The sequence below is a fragment of the Oryctolagus cuniculus genome, chromosome 16 (assembly GCF_964237555.1).
Source record: "Oryctolagus cuniculus chromosome 16, mOryCun1.1, whole genome shotgun sequence".
NCBI lineage: Eukaryota > Metazoa > Chordata > Mammalia > Lagomorpha > Leporidae > Oryctolagus > Oryctolagus cuniculus.
Genome location: NC_091447.1, coordinates 43,159,127 through 43,184,097, shown reverse-complemented (window position 1 = coordinate 43,184,097; position 24,971 = coordinate 43,159,127). Strand labels below are relative to the sequence as shown.

The 24,971-nt window shown below is 48.0% G+C and overlaps 1 protein-coding gene across 2 annotated transcripts in view; it reads right to left on the bottom strand.

The window, feature by feature from the left end:
• Positions 1-281: 281 nt before the first annotated feature.
• CDK6 (cyclin dependent kinase 6) overlaps positions 282-24,971 on the bottom strand; it is a 234,537-nt gene continuing 209,847 nt past the window's right edge. Inside the window, exons 5-8 of one of the 2 annotated variants that reach the window (XM_051853341.2) lie at positions 18,388-18,438; positions 18,248-18,263; positions 13,211-13,346; positions 282-10,326 (exon numbers count right to left, since the gene is read on the bottom strand). In XM_051853341.2, coding sequence (XP_051709301.1) covers positions 13,257-13,346; positions 18,248-18,263; positions 18,388-18,438 — 157 coding nt within the window. In that variant the 3' untranslated portion in view covers positions 282-10,326; positions 13,211-13,256. The remainder of the gene's footprint in view (positions 10,327-13,210; positions 13,347-18,247; positions 18,264-18,387; positions 18,439-24,971) is intronic. The other variant, XM_002713805.5, reaches the window with a different exon arrangement.

Below are 24,971 nucleotides of genomic sequence, written 5' to 3'. Positions count from 1 at the left end.
CACTTGGGTTATCACCTGCTGCCGCCCAGGTCCTTTAGCAGAAGGCTGGACAGGAAGAGGCAGAGCTGGGATTCACACTGGTGAATTCATACTCTGAGCTCAACACTGGCCCCCAATACTTAATTTTTTAAAGGCTGTAAGCCCGAAAAGGAGTCTTTCTTAAGTTTAAAACACGTTCTGCTAATACATGTTCTTTAATGGTGTTACTCACTGCAGTTACTGATTAATTTTTACATTAAAATACAAACAGCCAGGAGAGTAAGTCACCTCTAAGAAAGCAGTTTAAAATTTGCTATTTTATTATTTTTATTGGCTACCAATATTTTTATTGTAAGAAATACAAAAGGCATGACAAATGAACATTTTCTGTTGGTTCATTCAATTTAGCTTGCACATAAGTGAACACAATGGACAGTGACACTTCAACAATTTTGAAAAAAAACAATGAATTCCATTATCTGACAATAAATACCTAAATTTGCATTCTAGCACCCAGTAATACATCCAGTTTCCAAAGAATCATTGATCTGTAACTCTCTGCATTTCCTGACGACATAATCGCCACTGCAGGTCCCCCTCTCTCCAATGAAGTGTCAGAGTTAGGTGCGGCCAGGAGTGGCTCCCTTTGACCTCAGAAACCAGGGGTGTGGGGGTGTGTGTGTGGGAGGGTGGGGGGTGGGCTTCCGGCACCCCTGAAAGCTACAACAGAGGGTCCTGGGGTGGCCTATTTTACATGACATGCACACCTTCTGGTACACGTCCCTTTTCAGGTGGGGAGGGCTAAACAAATGGGCCCGAGCTTTCCTCTGGGGTGAGAGCGTCGCTCAGGCGCTCCGGAGAGGTGAACTTGGCAGTTTTATTATTCATTTTGGCCTCAGGAGGGCTTTCTGTGAGCATGGGGGAGCAGTCGCTGGTGACTGGGGCCCTTCCCACCCAAGGCCATTTCGCTTTCAGGACTAAATAATCTGAACAGGTAGGAAGCTCTCTGCTGTGCCACGGCCAGCCTGTGCGCAAGGAGAGCCAGGTGGACAGGCCGGCGTGCGCACGCGCCACCCTGTGGACGGGGAAGGAGCAGAAGCCACACCCAATACCAAGTCATCTGGCAACATTCTTCTAGAACTGCGGTCCTGGCAGTGATTTGCTACACTGCTTCTGTTACCTGCTGAACCCAAAGCACCAAAACAGAGCACTCTGTAGCAAAATGAACAAACGGAATGAGAGTAGTTATGCACCTGGCAGGAACATGCACCCTTGGAAGTCTGTACCCTGATATTAAAATAGCAGAATGAGTTTCAAGTATGAAGAGATACAGTGAAAGTACAGCCTGTAGATGGACAGAAAACAGCAGCTTGGAATGTGGTTTCTGTTCTTGGTTAGTTTCTCACTCGGTACCACAGCCAAAGCTGAATGCTCCGCAGAGTGACTTGGTTTAAAGGTCAAGTTGCACACAAAGATGGGGGAGGGGATTTCTGAGTGATGTTGTGCGCGCCCTCTGTGCCTCCCATCAGGAACCAGCTCTCCCTCTCTCTTTCTAAACATTTATTTGAAAGGCAGAGCAATAGACAGGGAGATCTTCCATCTGCTGGTTTGCTCTCCAAATGGCCACAATGAGGTCTGGAACAGGCCCAAGCCAGGTGTTAGCAACTCCATCCTGGTCTTCCACATGGGTGGCAGAGGAGCAAGTACCTGGGCCATCTTTCCCTGCCTCCCCAGGCGCATTAGCAGGAAGCTGGTTTAGAAGTGCATGATAGCCTGGACTGGAACTGGCACTCTGAAAAGGGATGCCAGCCCTGCAAGGCATGGCCTAACTCACTGTGCCACAACACTGGCCTCATAGATCTTCTGATGACCATGACCAGCTGAAGGCCAAGTGCGGGTAGTGACCAAGCCTAGGCAAGCACGCCCATTGTGGCTAAAGTTATCTCTTATGTCCCTGATGCCCAAACATGAGCAGAGGAGGATGGACAGCAGCACACGGACAGGCCAGGACGATGGCAGGGAGCACCTCGGCGGGAGAAAGGGAGAGACGCAGGGGACAGGTGCGCAGGGGTGGGTGTGCTGGTCATCAGTTAGCATCTGACATGCACAATCTCTACATTTCTAGAACTGCGACTTTAAACACAGAAGCCAACAAGTCAAACATCCAAATGAAGATTTTTTTTAACTTTTAAAGCATTTTTAATTCTAATAAGGAGTCAAGGGGAAAAAAAACATACTGTGTGCGACTGCCTTTCTGAAATCTACAAGATTTAAGTAGGCCCTACGCAAATGCAGAAACACTAACACATTTTACAGTGAACACATGCTCTACACGTCTCAGAAATGATAATCCTCTACCACTCTCGACTTCTAATCTGCACTCCGTGAGAACTGATAATGTGCTTTTCTTAACACATACTGCTTTTCTATACCAAACACTTGCCCTTTAACCTTCAGATAAAACCCAAAACACCACAAGTACAACAAACTTCTGAGGTGCTGGGAACGGTTGTTTGCTGAGATCCCTTTGTCAATGATTGCACATGCAACCCTTGTTTTCTATCACCCGGCTGGATTGCTTCTGCGCATGGTCAAGTTGCCCGAAGCAGGCAAACTCAGGACTTCTCCACCCGACACATTCCGGAAGCCTCAAGGCACAGTGGGCAGTTCCGCTTCTACAAAACAACTCTGACATCACTCTCTTCTCAACAGCACTCCCTGCTCCCACAGCTGCACACAACGCCTTCGAGGGCTCTACGAAGTAAGGCGGAAGCATCTTCACAGACCAGGTACGCCCCAGGTGCCTGTCTTCACCGGGCACATCCTCTGATGGCCACTGGGCACAGGTGCTCAATTAAGGCAGTTTCTAAAATGCTTTTCTACTTCTAGTTTAAAAACCCTTTGCTGTATTTCCACACTATACTATATGCATATTTGACAAAAGCAACAGCTAACTAAGTCCTCTGCTTTAATGCCTTAACATAATGATAAAATACCTAGACACCACAAACACTACATCTATAGACTTCAATCTAGTAATCATGTTAAAAATGCATGCAGCTTATTGGGGGGTTAAGTCTAATTTTAATATTCTTAGCTCCATCAAGTCCATGTTGATAAACATTGTTAAATGCAAGTCCTAATACTTTGTCTTCAGTTGCACTTTCACTGGACTAGTGTGACTCAGAAATAAATAATATACATGAATAATAATAGAAATAATTTATGCAAATGTAGAAAAACTTGAAAAAACACTCCCCACATGTTAAGTGCTGTTTCTAAGGGTATCTGATGCTATTATCCCATGTACTAATATATTTATGACGGGTCATAGGAAAATAAACAAGAAAGTGAGGAAACATGATGCACACACATATATCTTTGCCAACAGAGGATCAGAGTGATGTACTTGGGAGTTCAAGAAAACTATTACTGCTGCGACTGATTTTCATTACTCAGAGACTTCAAGGTCAAACTCAGACTTGCTGGTGACCACAGTAATATTGCAAGCTGATACGTGTTATTGCATTTTGTAGACGTTAAGATCAGAAGATTTCAAGTAAGGATGCAAAGGGTGTCTTCAGAACTTGACCTAAGCGCATGCACAGAACTTGGCTAGAAACACGGGGTCAGGAATTAAGTAACTGCGGGCCCTATGCCTGCCAACGAGGATCACAGCTCCTGGCAGCCAAGGTGTTGTCATTCCCCTCCCCCACCCCCCAAGGAAACCTACATCTGACGATTCAAATTCCTAAAAAGATAGGTGCCGACTATGTGTGTGAACAAACTAGTCACACAAAGGCTTCCCCTAGACAGAAAAATCCCCTACCGCACTAGAGAATTCACTTGCATACCTCTAACTACTCGACCAAGGGAAAGAGAAGAAATTGGAAGCTAAGAGGGAGGAGCTTTTGCCAACTCAAGAAGCAGGAAAACAAAACGATTTTCCAAAGCAAATCTCTTCCAGGCATATCTGTTGCCATCATATATGCAGAACGACAGAACATAAAAAAATAAAAAGAAAATCTCCTGTAATTACACATCTTCTCTTAAAAGAAACAAAACAAAACAAAACAAAACAAAACAAAGCTGGGCTTATAGCTTGAGAGACGCCGGGTATAGACGGCCTCACCGAGCAGCTTCTACCACACCCCCAGACCCGAACTTTCGGAGAACTGTGTTGTACTTATCTATGGACAGACGACACCCGTTCGCCTCTAGGGACGCTTTCCCTCCCAAGGCTGCTGACAGGTGCCTCTGAGACAGCAGCAGGGCACACGGGCCTCGCCCGCAGTTGGGAGGCCACCGAGGGGGGGCCTCAGGTGGGAGTCAAGTTTAGAGCATGAGCAATGAGGATGCAGGCTGGTCCCTGCAGGGCAGCCCGAGGGCCCAGGTGGGCCTCTCCCTTAGGGCCATAGGCACCAGGTTCCACTTCAGTGAGAGCAGGTGGGACTGCAAGAGGCCATTGGCTTTGCAAATAGCTCTCCGCAGACCTTCCTGGGTGGGGCATGGGGCTCAGCATCTACCAGGAGCCTCGTCGGCCCGTCCTGGGGAGAGAAACTGAGCAGGTGTTGTGAGTGCCCGCCACTCAGAGGGACAAACTGCCTTGAGTTGTGCTAAGCCAGCTCTGGGAAAGGGTGCAGCTTCCTGATAAACTTCAGGGACACTGCTGGGAGGCAGGGGACTTCCAAAACCAGCTTCAATCGCTTGGGAGGCAGGGGGAGGAGGGCATGGGTTTCTCAGCAGACCCGAGAATTACAACAAAAATGAAGTTGCTCCAAACTTCCAGAGTAGAGAAACTAAACTTCTAGTAGATATGACCCTAAGTTGTCAGGCTCACATCCTACAGAGACAAAATGAATAAAATAGTTCATGAATTTGCATGTGTGATTACACAAATGTAAAGATTGCAGATCACTGGGTCTTCCAGTAATTTAAGGGTGTTTTGGAATAGCCATCCTTGATGAAGAGTTTTGCCTACTCAATGGCGCAGTATTTGTTTATTTATCTCATTGGACTTTTACATTTAATCAGGGTTGAAATGCCACCTTATTAGGAGTGCGAGAGCAGTAGATGGGGGCGGAGAGTGTCCTGGCTGGTGCCACTGGAGTAGTTTCAGGCTCCTAACGAAACCATCCTGTTCACAGGTGCAGGTTGTTTTCTGAGTAAGCAAGCCTTTCTTAGGAATCTCAGAAAAATGCTTCTTGAATAAATGATTAGGTTTTCTTTACTCACTGAAGTGATCAGAATGGGTGCATCATCCAACCTCAAGCAAAATGTATTTGCAATTGTTCAGAATCTAGCTAACAGGTGAAATATTTAAGTTACAGGACATTATAAGGACTACTCAGCATTCTGTTAAACAAGTGCTAGGTAAGAATTAGATATGTGCAGAAGAATAGTTAGAATGTCTATTGAAGTACTGAAGCCTTGTTCAGATCCTAATTTTTCTCTAAAGCGCCACCTTGTGGAAAGCACTGGAGTACAGAAGAAAGTCCATCTGGACAGTGATTTTTAAAATAGACCTTTGCAAGGAAGATGACTTTCTTTCCTTACCATCTTAACTTCAAACTGCTGTCACGGTACGTAAGTCGGTGTCTGTGAAAGGTCTATTTACTTTCAGGTGGCTCTTGTTCTCTTCTGAGGGCTAGAACGTTGTGGATGGAAGGCCTTGCGTTTCTCTAAACTCATTCCGCACGAATGCTAAGAAATAGAGGACATTTTGACAAGTCAGCTGGTACTTCGTTAAAAACCAAAAAACCAGACCAAGGGAAAACCTAGCTGGAAAAAAAAGACGTTTACAAATGGGAGCCTTGTGTTTCCAGGGTTCTGCGGTGCGCGGTGCTCCAGAGGAGACCACAGGGAGCGTTCGGAAGCAGCACACAGTCAGAAGTGCCGGAAATCCGCGTGTGTGCCAGAACCGGGCGGCACACTGCGCTCGATACAAAGGGAGCCAGGGCGCAAAGAAACGGCGACTTCCCCACGCCTTTGAGGAAAATACTGCTGTTGCTTATCCAAGGCCAGTTGTGGCTTGGTCGCCGTCCATTGCGGAGACGGAACAGGTGAAGGTCTTAATTATAGACTTGAGTGTATGCAGTGCACCTGATCGATGGTTTCCAGTAAGGGTCACAATTTTTCCGAGTCCTAGCGGCGCAGGAATCCCAGGCCTTAAACACTTTTCCCTGCTGCTCTCTCAGTAAGCACACTCTGGGGCATGCGTGACAAGGACAGCTTCGCGGGCCCAGGGCCGCTGTTGCCAATGAAACGAGGAAGCAGTGCAGATAATTTAGTTTGCTCAGCTCAGCTTTAAAAAGGTAAACTGTGCTTACTGAGCCCATGGCTGCCAAGTGACTTTAAGATAAATTCTTGCAATATACTTGATAATAGAAACTATAACCTTCAAAATATATATAACATTAACACCACCCTTTGAAATCTTTCATATCTTCATTTATTCCAGTTGCTCACTGTTTTGTGAATAATTTTTAAAGATTTGGAAATGATATATCTTTGTTTTTATATGTCACAATGTAGCATGCATTTGGTTGAACTCTATCAATAGGTAAGGGTTTATAATAATATTTCAGCATTTTCTTTCCAAGGCAAAGATTCTGCAGTTTCGGGACTAATACAATTAAGTGACTATGCTGGCATATTAACTTTTAACATTGTTCTTTCCTACACCCAACTATCTCAGAAACACGAGATTTCCTCACGTGCTAGTCATAAAAATCGTCAAGTTGGCACCAAAAGGCAATTCTTTGGAGAGAAGAATTTTAATGTGTTTATGCTACCAGGAAGCTTACATGATTTGCTTTCCATAATGGAAGGAGAAACTCCATTAATGGTTGTGATAGGCACCACTTTTAAGAGAAGCAGCTGCAGTTACTGGAAAGTTGAATTCGAATACATCATCTAAAATTCTGAATGTGTGGTACTATCCGTTCACACGTCAAGACGGGTGGTACCACGTCCTGGAGTCACACTTCCAAGTCTTCTACTAAAAGGGTGTTACAACATATCAGCATCCCGTGCAACCTCAAGTTTTGATGTTTACCAACAATTGCAATGCTGAGCTTCTCATGTGAGGTCAAGCAGGAGCAACTATTCCTAGGAAGTCACCTGGGGCTAAGTGACAAGCCTGCGTTCACAGTGTGCACCTCCTGGGAGTCAGGTGATGGTAGGCGGGCAGCAGAGGTGGCCCTGGCTGGCTCAGGGACAGGTTCTCTGCACCCTGAGCTCCAGGCCACTTCAAAGCAGGGGTGCGGTGGGAGCTCTCAGGAATTCTGTGTGCTGTTTGCCCTGTGGTAGCTTGTGGTAGCAAAATGGACAGATTCCTTTATACGTCCGTTGTTGTTCCAACTTTGCCCTGCGCCACAGTTCCCACCGTGTCTGGGCCGCCAGAAGCAGGCGCCGCACAGAATCCCTCAGGTGCGTCCTTGCACTGGTGCGGCTTCCGAGCTGTCGCCCCGGGGCAGTCTGACCTCAGTGAGCCGCAGCCTTGCTTTAGGCCTGGACGGTCGAAGAGGAAGGCGGAGTCTTCGCGGGCTCTCACAGCAAGGCTGCTGGGGCGGGTCCGGGTTTCGGAAGCGGTGAGCCTGGGTGTGAGAGGCCAGGGCAGCAGCCACGCCAGAGGGGGAGCTGGGACAGACTCGGACCAAGCCAGGGTCGGAGCGGCCGCGATGCCCTGCGCGGTGTCGGCAGAGGACAGCAGGCTCCACACCACAACCTCTGTGCTTTCATTTTTCTGTTTTGCAAACACTACTGAGAAATAGGCAAAAGCAGATGCCAGGAATCATAGTGGAGCTCTCCACCTGTCTAAATTCTAAATGAACGCTGCGAAATTCCAGTTTAAAACAGCTGCATGTTTCTTGAGCGAACTTATGAAAACACTTCTGCACAAGCAAAAACTCAAGTTATGTTCACTCTAACCACGGGCACTACCCAGAAAGCTCACGATCAATCAGTGCAGTGATTAAAGAACTTCAATTTCTAGGCCCCAGCAAGGATGTCTTCGCATCGTGACTCTTGGTCAGCGCAAAGGCAGAGCTCACTTCTCCAGGCGAGACCAGGAGCGCCCACCTGGGTTGGAGTAGCTCAAGCATTACAGTGTGCCAGCACATCATCAATGCGGACAGCGAAGACACTGAAACACCGCTTACGGCCCGCCTTCATTTTTTTTTTTTAAATCTTGCTTTAGAAAACAGTCTCCTGTTCTTCAAGGTACTAAATTACAACAATGATAAACTACAGATGCATTAAAAAGAATGGTTCCCGACCCAAAAAGCTGAAGGAGAAACACCCCCCCGATTTCTCTCCTCTTGTTCAAGATAGTCTTGGACGACAGGAGGCAGTGGAGAACTCAAGAGAGGCTTGCGCAGGCACAAACATCATCGGAAAATGTGTTTTTTTTTTTTTTTTTTTTTTTTTTTTTTTCCCTACTGAGTGAAGCAATGTTGGTTCTTTGAAAAATCCCAACTCTAAAACATAGTCTAACTGTTGCACGCACTGGAAAGACGAGGCAGAAAGCCAGGTAGTTAAGCTCCCCAAAAGATACTTTCTGAGTCTTCCGGTTACTACAGTCAACCGGGCAGGTTTTCAAAGGCGTAAGGCACAGACGGGATGGAACCTAAGGCATGTAGAAAAAGTAAGGCTGCTCACAATGCCCTGGGCAGGCTGGCTCTGCAGGGAGCAGGGATGGACTCCAGACCCAAGCACAGCCTGAGGATGAAGAAAAAGCTCATTATATACAGTAAATTTCTCTCTTGAAAGCAAAGATGTTCCCTCAGATACTGCACCGACGATGCATTCTACGAAAACATCAAACACCAAGTAGTAGTGACTAGCCATCCCTGGGCTGGTGATGCAGAAGAAATTTCCTACCCAACGCCTCACTAACCACGTGGAGCGCAGGCAGAAGGCTGCACGCGACAGCGAGGAGACACGGGGCATTACAGGACTGCAGGACGGGGGCCACAGCCTAACCTGAACTTCACGCCGACAGATGGTTCACGGGAAAGCAAGCAGCAGGCGGGCTGCAGGAGGATACGGCCCGAGCAGCCTGGTATTAGTTCTGCGGTGGGAGCCACGTGTATCGCAGGTGCTGGCAGCTGGTAAAGGGACGCTTCGCAAACAAGGCAGTGCCTAGTGGCAAGTACAGTGTCACGGCGGGGTGAGGTGCGGGCACCCGTTTCCAGAGTCCGAAGGAACTACTCTTCAAACCCGAACAGGGAACAGTCTCTGACAAACCCCTAAAAACCAAACCAGTACAACAAACGACAGAAGGGTAAAAATGAAGTTTCAAACCAGAGAACAGAGGGTTTCTCTATTTTTTTTAGACCTATTTGAGGTACACTCCCTAAAACTATAGCAAGTAATAAAAAGCCTCTAGGGTATTTTCCAAAAGAAACAATAAAAGCATGATACTATAGGTTAAAATAGGCTTACGAGTAAATCCAGCTTTTCAAAGAGTAAATAGAACGCATGCTTTAAAAACAGGTCTCTTACAAGATGATAGATTTTTTTTCCTCCTTTTTGCTGTGTGTATAAAACTTTATCTTTCACGGCTAGCAAACTGACTGCTTTTGGCCAGAAGAGAAATGCTGAGGGCAGGACACAGGCTCAGCTTTCTCGTCTGAGGAGGCCGCTCTGGTGAAATCACCTTCAGTGAACTAACGCCTCTTACTTGTCAATCACTTTGAGTCTTTAACAAATTCAATTATTCTTGCTGTTTACAGAAGGTAACACTTTGAGAGATCACAGAACCTCTCTCACTCACACACACACACTCACTCACTCGCTCGCTCTCTCTCCAAAGTACCAAGTCAGGCCCGGCAGCTGCAGGCCGATTACATCACAACTCAGCCGTGCCTGGAACCCACTTTCCACGGGCAGCATTCAAGGTCAGAGAAATGAAATGGCAGCACAATTGGTCAGCAGCTTCTCTTCTTCTGGAATTCTTCCAGGTTCTTGAAACAGACAGACAGACAGACAGACAAATGAACATAAAGCTGCAATCACTCTTGCATTGATTTCGGAACAGTAAACTAGGTGGTTTCCTTGGGGAGGCAGAGCCCAACCAGACGACAGCAGCCGAAGGTCTCGCGACAGCCATCCTCAGCAGCTCTGCGGGGCTTGCTTGGGGACCCGTCAGCCACCGTGGTGTCCTCCGGATGGCCAGCTCCGGGCGGCCGCTGGGCCTCAGGCTGTGTTCAGCTCTGAGGCGCTCTGGCTGGGCGGTAGGTGGGGATCCAAGCTCTCCTTGCCCCTCTCCAGGTCTTGGAAGTACGGGTGGGCCAGGGCGCTGTAGGCAGATATTCTTTTGGCTGGATTGAAGGTCAAGCACTTCTGCAATACACAGAAAACATAATCGACCGCCGTGACACCTGTCAACATGAGTGATACGCAGACAGCGCTGCCTTCTTCCTGCGTGTACCACGAGGACAATGAGCGTCTATTTCAAGAGCCTCGTTAGGGTACCAGCACAGCACTCTGTGTCATGTCCCCTTGGTATAAACTGCCCCTTGGGAAAAGACTTCTCCCCTCCGCCAGCACCGCCCACGGAGCACCCAGCAGGCGACAGGCACTATCTGAGGAGCAGGGGCCACCCCGTGAGCCAGGAGCTCACACGCAGCAGTGGAGCTGCAGCAGCGTCTCCGTGTCTCTCTGGGAAGCAGCGTCCACTGCCATGAGCGGCCACGTAAGATGCCCACAGCGCTTGTCCTCCGTGTGACGTCATTAGGCTTAGGCAGGCTTCTTCCACTTCACCTGGGTTCCTGCTCACCCAACCCTGTCCTGACCGGTTTAGGGCCTCTTCTAAACCTCTGCAGAAAGCTGCTGTTCTAGAGAAACACGAACAGAAAATTCTGCCTAAAATTTCAGGTAAATTCCCGAGCTCCTGACATAGGAGGCACATGGTTTTTTGTTTTTTAAATGTTTATTTATTTAATTTTTTAAATGAAAGATTTACTTATTTGAAAGGCAGAATGAGAGAGAGGGAAAGGGTGTGGAATGTGGGAAGAAAGAGAGAGACACATATCCATGGAGAGAATATCTCCTGTCTGTTGGTCCATTCCCCAAATGGCTGCAATGACTGGGACTGGTCCAGGCCCAAGCCAGGAGCTCAAAACTCTACCCAGGTCTCCTATGTGTATGGCAGGAACCCAACTACTTGGGCCATCATCAGCTAGGAGTTGATAGGACTTGAATCGGTCCCTTGATACAAGATGCCAGAGTTTCAAGTGGTGTACCACTGTACCACAATGCTGGCACCTAGTTAGTAATTTTTATTTATTTGAGAGAGAGCGAGAGCGAGTGAGCAAGAGAGCGAGAAAGCAAGAGAGAATAAGAGTGAGAGAGAAAAGGGGGTAAGAGACAACATCCATCTGCTAGTTCACTTCCTAAATGCCTACAACAGTCAGAGCTAGGCCAGGCCTGAACCAGGAGCCAGGAACTCCATCCAGGTTTCCTCTATGGGTTCCAGAGACAGCCATGATCTGCTGCCTCCAAGGTGCACTCCTGGGAGCTGGATGGGAAGTGGAGGCGGACGTGATTCCAGGCACTGCAACAGGGGACGCAGGCAGCCCATGATAAGGCTTAACTGGCTGCACCACAACACCTACCCTGGGGCAACATGCTGGAGCCTGAGTTCTGTCTTTCCAGAATCTAAGAAATAGAAAATCAGGCAGTGCTGTTAGAAAAGGCAGGACACAGCAAAGAGAGAAGAATCGTGGGATGTGATCCGGACACAGGGAGGTGTTCCTGGAGGGTTGCCTGCAAGCCCTTTCCCCACAGCCCCTCTGAGGGCTGGGTGCAGGGAAGAGGGTGGAGAGAGGGAGGACTCCAGCCAGCTGGGAAGCCCTGCTGCACTTTGTCCTATGGAGATACTGTTAGCAAAGGCAGTGACCTCCTATTGCTGCTCTGCTTGAGGAAGAAGGAGGCTCTTTAAATTGTGTAGTAATATTGTTCAATTTAATTTACTTCCCAGTTTCTTAACTGACTTATAAAATGAGCTTTTGGGGAGGGGGGGGAGCTGATGCTGTGGCTCAGCGGATTAACGCGCTGGCCTGAAGCGCCGGCATCCCATATGAGTGCCGGTTTGAGTCCCATCTGCTCCTCTTTTGATCCAGCTCTCTGCTGTGGCCTGGGAAAGCAGTGAAAGATGGCCCAAGTCCTTGGGCCCCTGCACCCACGTGGGAGACCTGGAAGAAGCTCCTGGCTCCTGGCTTCGGATTGGCACAGCTCTGGCCATTGCGGTCATTTGGGGAGTGAGCCTGCAGAATGGAATACCTCTCTCTGTCTCTCCTCTCTCTGTGTAACTCTTTCAAATAAATGAAATAATTCTTTAAAAAATGAGCTTTTGGAATCATATGTGAGTCAAGAGTTGACTATTAGGATAGATTGAGTGCGTAACTTTTTTTGTAACCACATATTCTCCTTCTTCTCTCCCCTCCCCCTCCATGCATGTGTATGTACACATACGCATTCTTTCCTCCATTCAGGTTGGCCCTGGCCAATGGGACGTGGACAGAGGCAGGGTGCTTCTTCCCAGGCCTTGGCTCTCAGGGGCATCCCGTGCTTCTGCTTGCCCTGCTGGCTGCCTCTACCTTCCGAGTCTGATCTCCGTCCTGGGCCCCAGAATGGGACACGCGGAGAAGACGGCACTTGACCCACAGGCTGACGCAGGCATCAAAACCTGCTGATGACTGCTTACCGGGCTCCAGGCACCAAGAGCAGCCCGGCAGGTGAGCTCCTCCACCTACTGTTCTGACCTCCAGCTATAGGAAATCACTTAATAAACACTTCAATCACTGATAAGCATACTCGGTAGTTCCTTTGGAAAATCATTTTCCTAAGCATGTGACTATTTAAGGAAAGGCACCCCAAATGACTCCCAAATTGCTAAAGGTAGCACGAAACTGTAAACCAGGAGACATCAAAGGACGCGGGACTTTGGTAAAGAAGCACATATCCAAGTGAGCCCACAGCCTTAGAAAGGCCGCTCCCAAACACAAGTTCAAAGGCGGTGGCTTTCAAGAGTGTGGATTGGAAAGATGTCCCGGGATCGACAGCCACTAGTAGCTCCAGGTGCGGGAAGGGAACTTATAGGGGGACTGCAGCCCTGGGCTCTTGTGGCGATGCAGGTGATGGCTGCAGCAGTCGCTGCACGGGTCCTCCTGCTGCCACACAGCCTGGACAGGGCAGGCGTCTTATCAGCACAGGGCGAACTTACCAGAAGCAGGTCTTTGCCTAGTTCATCGATATCTGTTACGAACTTCTCAATCGGCTGGGCAGATTTGGAATGAAACGCTTGCCTGGGAAGGGCAACATCTCTGGGCCAGTCCTCTTCTCCTGGGAGTCCAATGACGCTAGGAAAGAACCACAGGTGCACGTGAGCACTGGGCACTGCCAAAGCTCTTCCCTCAGGGAATGCTAGAGGACAGCCGGCTCTGAGGGCCAGGCAGGAGGGCGCAGGAGCCCAGGAAACCTTCACGTGGTGAGCCAGGCTCTCTCCTTCGCCTCTGTCCTACTGCAACAGGGCAGGTCACATGCTACCGGGGAAGCTCCCAGGACTGTTAACTCCACTGGGCAGTGACGAGAGATTATTTTCGCAGCTGACACCAGATGTAAAAGATGATGGAGAAATGGAAGAGTGCATTACTTGTGTGTAGGCCTCAACACGGGACTTACTATGTTCAGAGGAGACCTGCCGGGGTGTGTGTGTGTGTGTGTGTGTGTGTGTGTGTGGCTTTATGCCCAGGAGTGTTGCATCCTGATGGGACACTCCAGCCCTGACATGCTTCTATGATGCTCATTCAACACGGCTTATCAACACATCGACTGGGTTGCATTTCTGACCAAAGAGTGCTTCTCCACAGAGTAACTACATATATTAGAATCCAACAACAAAAATGAGGCTAAAAGATACATTAGTCTTAGGCACAGATTATTTTATAAGGGAAAGTATATGGCATTCTGAAAAACAAATTAAAAAGACTACTATTCATGTTCCCCCTGAAAACTTTTCTGGGATCAGAAAGCTGCAGAGAACAGCAAGTGAAAGACAACACAGATTTTGGAAATAGGCAGATGTGGGTTGCATTCTTACTGGCAGGTAAGGACACATGCCTTAGCACCTATGATTCTTAGTATCTTTATGACAATGGCAACAACTGATGGCTGTTATGAGGATCAGCGATAATTTACATAAGCTGCATAGCACAGTTTCCAACACAGTCAATATCCATTCATTATCCATTATGATCACAATCAGAAAATCATCCTGTTAATCCAAAATGCAGAGGAAGTATATCACCACTACACTGAAAACATGAACTGCTTCAATTCTGCTTATGTGTAACTTCAGGTTCTTCGGACACATTAGTAAGCTGGTGGCCCTGCACAATGTATACAATACATAGACATGATTTAAAATGGATACATGGCTGGGTAAGTGGGTTTGAGCAAGGAAAATCAGGTGATGCAAGAATCTGTATCTCAGACTCCGGATAACTCTGAATAAAAGAAAAATTCAGTGTGGTGGACAAGAGGCACAGCTAGTCCAACGCTGGAGGAGACTTCTCGGAACCGTGGGAAAGCAAGGGTGCTGGCGTACGGCACATTCTTCTCCTTGGACGGCACTCACGAGGACTGAGGGCCTGGAGAGAGTGCTGTCCTGAACGTAGTTCCAGGTTTCAGGAGGTCCTGGTGCAACTGTCACGGGGTTTCCACAGCTCTGTTTCCCGTTCCTTTACCCCCAGAGAGCCCAGGTCAGACTTCACTCGGGAACAGCAGATGCCTCTGTCCTAAGTGCACCTGTCACTGGGGGCTGGGGCAGGACACTGCGACTGTGCCTCTGCCGGGCATCCTGAGGGCCGCATTGTCCAGACAAAGACTCGTGCACACTGTCACTGGAATCAACGAACAGAAACAACAGTGTGACCAACACACAGATATGCTTAACAGCAAAGTCTGTAACAGGAATAAAAAGAAAACGGAAGTGCCGCTACCAATTATGAAAAGAAATGCACTTGTCTGTCTGGAAAAGATAGTACAGAGAGGAAGAAAAGAGAGTCTTTACTAAAGACTTTGAAAATTTTTCTTTGATTCCTTTTTAGCTCTTTTTATATATTTTTCATATCATCAGCAGAAATTGATATCTAGAAATTGATAACTCGAAGTATCAAAGCAGTTATCAAGAAATATCAAAGCAGTTATCTAGAAATTGAGTCTTTTTATTCGCAGCTTTGAATATATTTAGATGGAGCTAAATCAACTGAAGGCCAAAAGCTTTCATTGAAACAGCATGTCTCTATATGGATATGTGGTATGTAATTATGTATTACTTATGGATATGATCACTTATATAAACTTACATACATAAAACTTTTAAGTCCATCACCATTGAGTCTTTTTTTTTGACAGGCAGAGTGGACAGTGAGAGAGAGAGACAGAGAGAAAGGTCTTCCTTTTTGTTGTTGGTTCACCCTCCAATGGCCGCCAAGGCCGGCGCACCGTGCTGATCCGAAGGCAGGAGCCAGGTGCTTCTCCTGGTCTCCCATGGGGTGCAGGGCCCAAGCACTTGGGCCATCCTCCACTGCACTCCTGGGCCACAGCAGAGAGCTGGCCTGGAAGAGGGGCAACCGGGACAGAATCCGGCGCCCCTACCGGGACTAGAACCCGGTGTGCTGGTGCCACAGGTGGAGGATTAGCCTAGTGAGCCACGGCACCGGCCAGCATTGAGTCTTGTAAAGGCTTCCTGAGACACACAGGTCAGGGGTATTATTCCCGTTTTATAGATGGGGAAGCTGAGGAATGAAATGAACTGTCAAGGTCACACACAGTGAGTTCCATTACAGAGCCCAGAGTGAACCCAGTTCTCACTCCAAATCCAGCATTTATTTCTATTTTACTATGACACTGTTCTTAAAAATGCTGTAAAATGTCACAGGCTGAAGGCACTGTTTCACTTTCTTTTTTTTTTTTTTTTTTTTTTTTGACAGGCAGAGTGGACAGTGAGAGAGAGAGACAGAGAGAAAGGTCTTCCTTTTTGCCGTTGGTTCACCCTCCAATGGCCGCCGCTGCAGCCGGCGCACCGCGCTGATCCGATGGCAGGAGCCAGGATCCAGGTGCTTTTCCTGGTCTCCCATGGGGTGCAGGGCCCAAGCACCTGGGCCATCCTCCACTGCACTCCCTGGCCATAGCAGAGAGCTGGCCTGGAAGAGGGGCAACCGGGACAGAATCCGGCGCCCCAACCGGGACTAGAACCCGGTGTGCCGGCGCCGCAAGGTGGAGGATTAGCCTATTGAGCCACGGCGCCGGCTACTGTTTCACTTTCAAAGTACCTGCTGTTCTTTGAAGTTATCAATCTTCCTGGACACAGAAGTGTGTGTGCACATGGCTTTCCTCTAAAGCACAAACTCAGCTCCGTGCCCAGTGGCAGCTTTTATGGCCCACGTAAGAGCACCGTGAAGTTCCGATAGCTCCATTAACAGGTGCTTGCATCAAATGCCACTATCTGAACAGCTGAATATAAACCTTAAAAAGTGACCATTTATACTGGAAACACTGGCTGGGCTCAAAATCTGTACATGGCAGTGACGGCGCAGACAGAGTGATCTCCCACGCACTGCAGCAGCGACACCAGGGTGCAGCACTGTCCCTTGTTTCTGGCAAGGTAACGCATTCAGAAGAAGCAGAACATGATTTCCTGAGGCAATGCCAGGAACCGAGAAGTCAAAAGCAGAGGCACACAGTGCGCAGAGCTTTACCGGTGTTCCCAGCCGGCACACAGGGACGCATCCACCCATAGTGGGACTGGCTCTCCCAGGGCGCCAAGGCAAACACGCAGGTCAAACGCTGCTTGCCGGCTACTGCCCTACATGCCTGGACGAGGGGGCAGCTGTCAGCGCTGGAGACGACTGCCCCCACCCCACTCCTGCTGCCAGGAATGCAAAGCAGGCCTTGGCCATCAATGCACTGATTTCCTTTACCAGATGGCCCGTGGCACACCTGACGCTCAGAGGCCCCTCTTCAGGGATCACGAGCCTAAGAAATACATTGAACTGTTACAGGGCAAAATGGGGGCCGGGGGGCGGTTCTCACTGCCTGGTCCAAGAACCCGACACCCACAAGCAAGGGGAACAGGAAGCTTTGTGTTGTCTCTGCGCGTCCTCTAGGGTGGCAAGTAGGTAGCCACGCAGCAGTGGTAGCTGCCCTGGACCTGGGACGCCCCCAGACGACAAAATCTCACACATTCTTCAGGCCTTACGGCGCGTGGGCTCTGAGCCGGCCACAGCACTGACACTGAGCGGTCGACGGGAGCTGCTTCTAGTCACCAGAAGAACCCTGCCAGGTCCCAGGTTTCTCCCACCTGTCTCAAGTACGTGCTGCTAACTCGTAATTCCATTCTTTCAGTGGTGCTGTGTCTCAGTCCGACAGACTTCCAAGTTCATAAAAATCACTGGGATTCCTAGGCAGTGTCACAGACCAGCCATCAGCTCTATTTTTGGTCAGAACTCCTGTTTTCTCTCTACTCCACCCCAATTCTGACGGAGCTCAGCCAACACACACATCCAAGAAGAATGCCACACCGCATGCTTTGTGAGAAGAAATGCCCCGGTAACGTTCTAGAAACATGAAAGCACACATACTCTCACGTGCACAAACACGCAGGCAGGAACAACTCTGTAAATCAGCGGGGAGCTATGCAACAAACATCTGGAACCCACGGTCTTGAGCACAGGGAAGGAGCGAATGGAGATTTCGGTCTGTTTCATTTCTCACATGTGAGGAAGGTAAGGAACAAAAGATGGAAACCAGCATTGTGAAAGTGCTTGCTGCATACTGTGCACCGTGCAAACCCCCGTGAAGGGGGTCGCTGGGTCCTTCTCCAGGCTGCATGGCTACTTGGCCACAGACCTTGGATGAGAACCTACGATTCTCATCTCCCATTTCAGTGCTCCTTCTAGCAAACACTTGGGTATCAGGAACACAGAGCAATGCAAAACCGACTGAGTAGCCAAGGATACTCAACAGGGAGGCAGGACGCCCACTGGACAAGGAGGGGTTGTTAGACCCCTGGGAGCCCCAACTCTGACGGAGGGTGCATTTGAAATGACCACAAGCAGAACTAAAGAACTGGAATTCGGCCAAGCAAAGGAAGAGGAGCGGCAGACAGATCCATACAAGCAGCACACGAGCAGCCGAGCAGGAGGCACACGGCACGGCGGGGTCGCCAGCACGCTGCTTCCGCCACGTCCCCACTCACCACGTGAACAGTAGCACTGTGTGCAGCAGCCGCGTGGGTAAGAGAGACAAGAGATACACGTTTACATGAACTGCAGAGGAGAGGCATTGTGAATCTGTCAATGCTACAGCCACAGGGATAAAATGACACCTATTACTTACTCCAAGATTTTTCCTAGCTGATCCACATCTGAACTTCCACGAAAGAGAGGCCTGAAAGAGAAAGGTACATTTTAAGCAAGGACTAGGTTACATTTCAGTTATATTTGTCGTTATTATGATTTAATAGCAAGCAAAATATTCTTTGTGGGTGGGACACGAATACAGAAGTGAGACACCCTGGGCAGGCGTTTTGTGTGAAGGGTAAGACACCGACCTCCCACGTCAGGGTGCCTGGGTTCATCACATGGCTCTGGTTCCCGACTCCAGCACTTGGGTTCCTGTCTCTTATGTGGGAGACCTGGATTAAGTTTCCAGCTCCCACCTTCAGCCACACCCAGCCCTGGCTGTTACGGGCCACCTGGGGAGTGAAGCAACATATGGGAACGCTTTCTCTTGCTCTCAGAAAGAATCGCACTATCTTTCCTTTGGTGAGTGAGGTTTTCCTCGAATTTCACTAACACCAGGCTCTCTCCTAAATACCAAGTGGACCTGGCTCCTGTAACATGATCGTGGATCTTCTACCTGTCTCCAAAAGAGCGCTCAGCATCTCCGGATGCAGGTTTCCTTCTCTGGGACACGGTGGCACATGTCAGTACCCTAGTCTCAAGCTGTGGGCAGGTGCAAGTCTTTGAAACTGTCCTTGGTGAATCCTCTTGGAGCCCCCCTGCTATCAACACTTCCTCATGGCCTCTCCCCATCCATTTGTCCTGAACGTGGCAGCAAGCCATTTCTGGCTGTTTTCCTTACTATATTACTTAATTTTCTCCCAATATTATTATTATTGTTATTATTATTTTTATAAAGATTTACTTATTATTTGAAAGGCAGAGTTACACAGAGGCAGAGAGAAAGAGAGGTCCTTCCATCTGCTGGTTCACTCCCCAAATGGCTGCAACAACCGGATCTCGGCCAATCCAAAGCCAGAAGACAGGACTTGGGCCATCTTCTACTGCTTTCCCAGGCCATAGCAGAGAGCGTCTCCCAATATTATTGTAGTAGTCATTACAAGTTCAGTATCTTTTAAAAGGCTTTATTTATTTATTTTATTTTATTTTATTTGAAAAGAAGAGAGAGTGAGCGAGCGGGCTGGTTCACTCCCCAAATGTCCACAATAGCCAGGGTTGTGCCAGGCCACAGCCAGGAGCACACAACTCCATTTGGGTCTCTCCCATGGGCAGCAGAGACCCCAGTACCTGTTCCTCCCAGGATGTCATTAGTAGGCAGCTGGGACTCAAACTGACAGTCCGGTATGGGCTGTGGGTGTCCCCAGCAGCAGCTTATCCTGCTGCATCAAAATGCTCTCCCCAAACTCAAAACCTTAATCCTGGGTTTCAGAGGCAGTTGTTCCCTCTTCTGAATGCACAGCACTCCTTGTCTACACTGAACATTAAATAGGCAATTAAATAAGCCTACTTGGTGACATTTTGGTATTTTCCCAAATAGACCAAGAAGACACCTGAGGGTGAGATTCCCCACAACCCTTGCCTTAGTGCTTTACCATAACAGGTGCACAGTTATTCAATATTTTTTTTGAATCTGTATACAGCTATGGTAAACAAAAAACATTCCTCAGTTCCTTGCTCAATGAATGACACAAACAGTTATTTTCCAACACTATTTAAAAAATATTTGCAATCTATTATGGGGGTCATATGTGTTTTTGTATTATACACAACTTTGTGGAGCTGTAACTTGACCTCTTAAATATACAATAAATGTACAATAAATGAACTTTCTGTATAATTCCAATATGGAGAATCCTGCAAAGAGACGTCAATTACAGTGACTAAAACACATCTTAAAATTCCTCACCCATCCTTTCTAGTTATGTCATTATTCATGAAAAATAGTTATTTTCAAATACAGTAGAAACTAATTTTCTTTATGGTGATGTTATGGGCTGAACTGTGTCCTCCCAAAATTCCTATGTTGAAGTCCAACTAACCCCCAGTATTTCAGAATTTGTATTTGGAAAAGGGGCCTTTGAAGAGGTGATTAAGTTAAAGTATGGCGATCAGGGTGGGCCCTAGTGTAGACCGACAGGCGTCTTTATGGGAAGGAATTCGGACACACAAAGGACATTGGGGTGCACATGTACAGAAGCAAAGGACTCCATGAGAATTTAGTGAGGAGGTAAGACGGGACAGAGGCTTTGCGAGGTACCATGTCTGTTCACATCTGTTGTTTAAGCTGTTCCCCAAACAGGACCTCATGTCACTCTCACAAAAGTCCAGGAGAAATGTAGCCTTATTATCATCCCTATTTTCAGATGGAAAAACTGAGGATTGAGGATGTTATAGAACTTAACTAAGGGCACACGGCAAATTCTAGACTTAAAATTCAAGCCACGTTACAGTGCTCTTAGGAGTATTTCAGTTACTCATGTTCTCTGTGATCCTAAGTCACTATAGTTGAGCCCCTGGAGAGAACCAGCCTGGGCACTGTGAACAGTACAGCACAGAGACCTGGGGCTCCTGAGCTAGGGCCTGTGGGATTCTGCACCTAGACTGCTTTGCAAGTGTCTAAGCGTCTTTAAATCCGTGCTCTTCTTGAATGAAAGACAAGGCAATCTATCAGGTGAGCCGGCACTCCATTGTTCGAAAACCTACTGACTGATGGCTGCTTTGGTCTGACTGCTGCTGTCCCTTCAAAACTCGCAGGTTGAAACCTATCACCCAGTGGGATGGTAGTTAGAGGTGGGGCCTTTTGGGGTGTGGCTCGTGAATGGGGCTGGTACCCTGCGGGGGAAGGGAGCATCCTTATCCTTTCCACCATGTGAGTATGCAGCAAGAAGGAACCGTCTTTGAAGCCGTGAGCCCTCACCAGACGCCGAATCTGGTCCTGCCTCCATCTCGCACGTCCCAGCCTCCAGACCCATGAGCCACGGCTTTCCGTTGTCTGTGAGCTCTCCAGGCTACGGAATTCTGTCCTAGCACCCAGCGGACCACGGCACCTTCTAGGGTCTTCCTCCCTCCAAGCCCAATCTTTTACAGCTGTTTTGCCCTCTGCAGATTAGTTATCATTTTTTCTTTCCAAGGCAGAAGTCTTGCTTTTATTAGAAACAACAGTTTTCTTTCCACAGTCCTCCGTTTCCTTAATATTAAAGTCAATTATGAAATTACAAACACCAAGTCTAACTGGCAATTTGAGATTGAGGAGCAAGCGTGTGTGACCCCCTTCTTGTCAAGCACACACACGTATCATAAATGGTAGGAGCACTGGGCAGGCCAGGGCAGTGAGCTGACAGGTGAGCTGGCTGAGTCCTATGTAATGGGCCAAGCCCTTCACCCTCGGTGGAGAAAGCTAGAACTCACAGAAACACTGGTGAAACTACCTTCGAGTATCATGGAGCACTTTACAATAAATACCCTGGCCTTGGCCAAGCAGACTAATTTGAATGGACATTTTTCCTAGGCTAAGTTACCTTAAATCCATGCAATTTATAGAATATTCTAGGTAGACACATGGGAATATAATCTCCGATCATATTTTTTGGTTTAGTGGTGAGGAAGACTTTAAGTCTGTTGCCCTGAATACTTTTATAATTGTAGGAATGATTCAGCTGAAATACACACAGATGAGTCGGATGTGGCTGGTTCTTTGCGACCATGACATAGAGCTGAGCTGGAAGGAAGCAGAGGGTGGAAGAAGCAAAACAGTGTGTGTGTGTAGGGGTGGGGGGTGGGGTGGGGGGGCGGCAAGGAGGGAGGATCAAAGAAACAGGAAGACTGAAAGACTGGTGTTGGGAGCGGGGACAAAGACAACCTCAAGGGGTCCAGTAACTGAATTCTGTGTCTTCCCATTGCCTGAAAATGTCTCCTGGAAATCCTGGGGTCTACTCAGAGTGGCCCTGAAAGAGGACAGAGATGGCAAGCAGAGGGTGCCCCAGTACACAGCACGAGACAGAGGCTCCTCAGTGAGAAAAAGCCGTGTGGCCTGCCTTTTTTTTTTTTTTGACAGGCAGAGTTAGACAGTGAGAGAGAGAGAGAGAGACAGAAAGGTCTTCCTTCCGTTGGTTCACCCCCCAAGTGGCCGCCATGGTCGGCGCACTGCGCTGATCCGAAGGCAGGAGCCAGGTGCTTCTCCTGGTCTCCCATGGGGTGCAGGGCCCAAGCACTTGGGCCATCCTCCACTGTACTCCTGGGCCACAGCAGAGAGCTGGCCTGGAAGAGGGGCAACCGGGACAGAATCCAGCACCCCAACTGGGACTAGAACCTGGGGTGCCGGCGCCGCAGGCGGAGGATTAGCCAAGTGAGCTGCGGTGCTGGCCTGCGGCTTGCTTCTTAAAGTCACTGCAGTGAGAGGGGACCAGACAGCAAAGCCATGGCATCTGCTTTTACACACGTGCCTCCTCGGGGACACAGCTCTCATTCTTAACTAATTATGTCATTGCAGGAGGCGGCTTTTCCTGCTACGTCACAGTGCCGCACCCGTAAGCTCCTTTTTCTTTAGAAGACCTGCTCCATACTAAGTACTTAAGACCAGTATCTTTGGTCAGACCTCCTGCTGTCATGAATAGGAGCCTTGTCCTCTTCTGGGCCCCCAAATAAACCAGAGGGGCCTACTGGAAGGAACTTGCCATGGCACACTTTGAAATCAAGTTATCTGACAATACTTGGGGGAAAGCCATTGAAAATTGCATATTGCTGTGAGTTCTTATGTAAGAGAATCTTGGGTCAGTGATGTGGTACAACAGGTAAAAGCCCTGGCCTGAAGCACTGGCATCCCACATGGGCACTGGTTCTAGTCCTGGCTGCTCCTCTTCCGATCTAGCTCTCTGCTATGGCCTGGGAAAGCAGTAGAAGATGGCCCAAGTCCTTGGGCCTCTGCACCCATGTGGGAGGCCTGGAGGAAGCTCCTGGCTCTGTATCTGCGCAGCTCTGGTCATTGGAGTAATTTGGGGAGTAAACCAGCAGATGGAAGACCTCTCTCTCTGTCTCTATCTCTCTCTGTAACTCTTTCAAATAAATAAAAATAAATCTTTTTTTTTTTTTTTAAAGAAAGAGAATCTTAGGTTATTTCCAAGTATATTCCCTTAAATACCCTCCTTCACCATTATACTTAGTTAATGCTCAGATGTGAACTGTTTATGAAAGAAATAAATTGAGAACACTTTATTTATTATTTCATTTATTTGAAAAGCAGAGGTTGGGGGAGATATCTCCCATCCACTGGTTCATTCCCCAAATGCCTTGTGAAGACTGGGACTGGGCCAAGCTGAAGCCAAGAGCTGTCATCTTCCATGGGGGTGGCAGGAACCCAGTTACTTGAACCATCACCTGCTGTCTCCCAGGGTGCACATCAGTGGGAAGCTGGAACTCCGAGAGGAGCTGGGTGCCCTGATTTCGGATGTGGGCACCCCAGGGATGACCTCACTGTTGTGCCAATCACCTGCCCCCAGCAAAGTCAAGAGCTCCTCGCATCACCCAGGTGCCATCATGTCACAACAGGTATGGTTTTAGGTGTTTGGTTTTTTTTTTTTTTTTTTTTTGGACAAATCTTTCCCCCAAGTCCTTCTTGAATTTAAGAGGCTGAGTTTTAATATTCCACTCCTACTTTCTCTCCTTTTAGTTAACACACTGAGTTTTCCAGATGTCTGACGGGTGAGGGACTGTGCAGGAAGCGAATCCTTTACTCAGGCCTTTCTCCCCGTGTGACCTCAGGAGCGTTCCTTAACCTCTCAACCTGAGTGGCTGCGTGTGTAAAATGCAGCCAATAGGACATACACCTTCAGGACCAACTAGGTGTGACTGTGAATACGTACCCTCTGCTAGAATGACCGGCTGAGAGCAGACTGATGCTAAGCAGCTAAACACACACCCTCGCTTGTCGCACACAGATGGCGGGGCATCTCTCCTGTTCCTGGACACTACACACAGATGGTCATGTAACACGCTTTACATCGTGACAACAAAGGGGGCGGGGAACGACTGGCACTATGCGGTGAGCTCCCCAGTCTTATTTAACCCAACAGTCCTTCGGGGTCACTACATATTCCCTACTGGCTCAGCTCTTAAAAGCCGCATGTAGTTTTGCAAAAACTCACTCACCCTGTGTTAACAGATTTTATCAATGACGTGAATTTTCTCGGGTCAAATTACAAAAGGGACTAAAGTTTCAGATTATATGCCTTTTTAAGCAAAGAATGAAAAGAACATATAAATTTCATTCACACTCTTAATGGACAGTGAAAAGCAGTCTTAAGAAATAGGGTATGTTTTCCAGTAGGTGAGAAGTGTCTACTGAAGTGTCTCTTATAGAAAGGAAATGATTCATGCATAATAGAAAAGGAAAGATTCCGTTGAGCTAAAATACTTCCATTGAACTCAAAAGACAAGGAAGTCCTGGGTGACCCTGTGCAGCACCTTCGTAACCTGCATTTGACCTGCAGGTATGCTGCGGATGCTATCTTTCTTGATTAGCAAAGGAATTTTTCCATGCTCACAAAGTGACCTTTTGAGAAATATTACCCTGGGGGAATATCTACTATTTTACACTGGCTTCACGTTCATTTCTAGAGCTACTTGTTAAGTTAGAAAAGTTAACTTATCACCTTACAATGACCACCTATTCAAATAACCAGG